The following is a 1265-nucleotide window of genomic DNA, read 5'->3' as shown; positions in this document are numbered from 1 at the left end:
AAATAAATAAAATAAACCAGGAAAAGCAACAGAAATGCAGGTTTTAAAGTGTCCACTTTTAAGCTGCTCTACAAAATAGAAACCCAGAAAAGAAAAACCAACAAGAGACTCTACTAAATACTTAGTTAACTGTTTGTGTGACAGGTGGTGCGTAACGGCTACCTGTCTCCAGCTGTTAGAGCTCCCAGTTTTTCCTCGCCAGGAAGCGGGGGTGAAGGGTCATCCAGGATTCTCTGGATCTGATATTCGATTTCTCTGGGAGAAAGCAGGCGACCTGCCCGATAAACCCACAGTCGGAAATAACGGCCCTTGTGGTAAACTGCCACAAACTCGCTGTCTTGCCAGTGTTGGAGCACATCTGTGAAGGACATTAAAGCTAATCAAGGCATGGCTTTTTTTTAATCTTCAGCCTAACTAAACTCTATATATTTTTCATAACAATGTGTTTTCTGTGAAGCTTTTACTAAGTTTAACATGCATCATTTGTGTTTATTTACCTGTCTCAACTCCTGGTGTTCGAGTAGTGTTGAACATTCTCTCACACTGAGCGGCACACAGAGGGATCACAGTGCCTGGAACACGACTCTGAAACACAGTGAGACAAACACCCTCTATTATTCATTCATCTCTGTGCTTCCCTTACTCCTTTATTATTGTTAGCTATGGAGCTGTCTGTTGGAGCAGTGGCTTATCTGTAGCTGAGAGAAAGCGGCTGGATAAGCTAATCAGGAAGGCCAGCTGTGTGATTGGATGCCATCTGGACGCAGTGCAGGGGGTGGAAAACAAAAGGATCTTAACTAATTTACCATCTCCGTTTGATAATGTCTAATGTTGTGCCGATGCCTTTTTTTCCCCGCCCTGATATCGATACCCGATACCTGGCTGTGCAGTATTGGCGATACCGATACCATCTGTTTGAAATTGATGTGTGTATATATGAAGAATTGCATACTACTTAGATGTAAAATAATTGCCACCATGGCTTTGTCAAGCTGCTGCCTACCTTTGTGAAGCAGGAAAAAGACTAATACAAAGTGAATCCAGTAAAACTTTTTATTGCCTACATGGAATGGGTGACAATTAGGGATGCACGATATTGGGATTTTGGCCGATATCCGATAAGCCGATATATTAAAACTCATGTAGCCGATAACCGATATCAATACCGATGTTAAAGCTGGACAAAATAAGTAGTCATTGAAAATAGCAGTTTTATTATCCATTTCCGACACTTTGAAAAATAATATACTCAAATATATTTTCAT

General features: G+C 40.9%; 1 protein-coding gene across 1 annotated transcript in view; it reads right to left on the bottom strand.

The window, feature by feature from the left end:
• Window positions 1-1265, bottom strand: part of LOC107100949 (carnitine O-palmitoyltransferase 1, liver isoform-like) — a 61185-nt gene that overhangs the window by 26637 nt on the left and 33283 nt on the right. Inside the window, exons 9-10 of the mRNA XM_015399645.1 lie at window positions 498-585; window positions 163-358 (exon numbers count right to left, since the gene is read on the bottom strand). Coding sequence (XP_015255131.1) covers window positions 163-358; window positions 498-585 — 284 coding nt within the window. The remainder of the gene's footprint in view (window positions 1-162; window positions 359-497; window positions 586-1265) is intronic.

Source organism: Cyprinodon variegatus, unplaced genomic scaffold (assembly GCF_000732505.1).
Source record: "Cyprinodon variegatus isolate N-32 unplaced genomic scaffold, C_variegatus-1.0 Scaffold1033, whole genome shotgun sequence".
Lineage (NCBI taxonomy): Eukaryota > Metazoa > Chordata > Actinopteri > Cyprinodontiformes > Cyprinodontidae > Cyprinodon > Cyprinodon variegatus.
The sequence above is the reverse complement of the archived record's forward strand: the minus strand, read 5'-3'. Positions and strand labels throughout refer to the sequence as shown.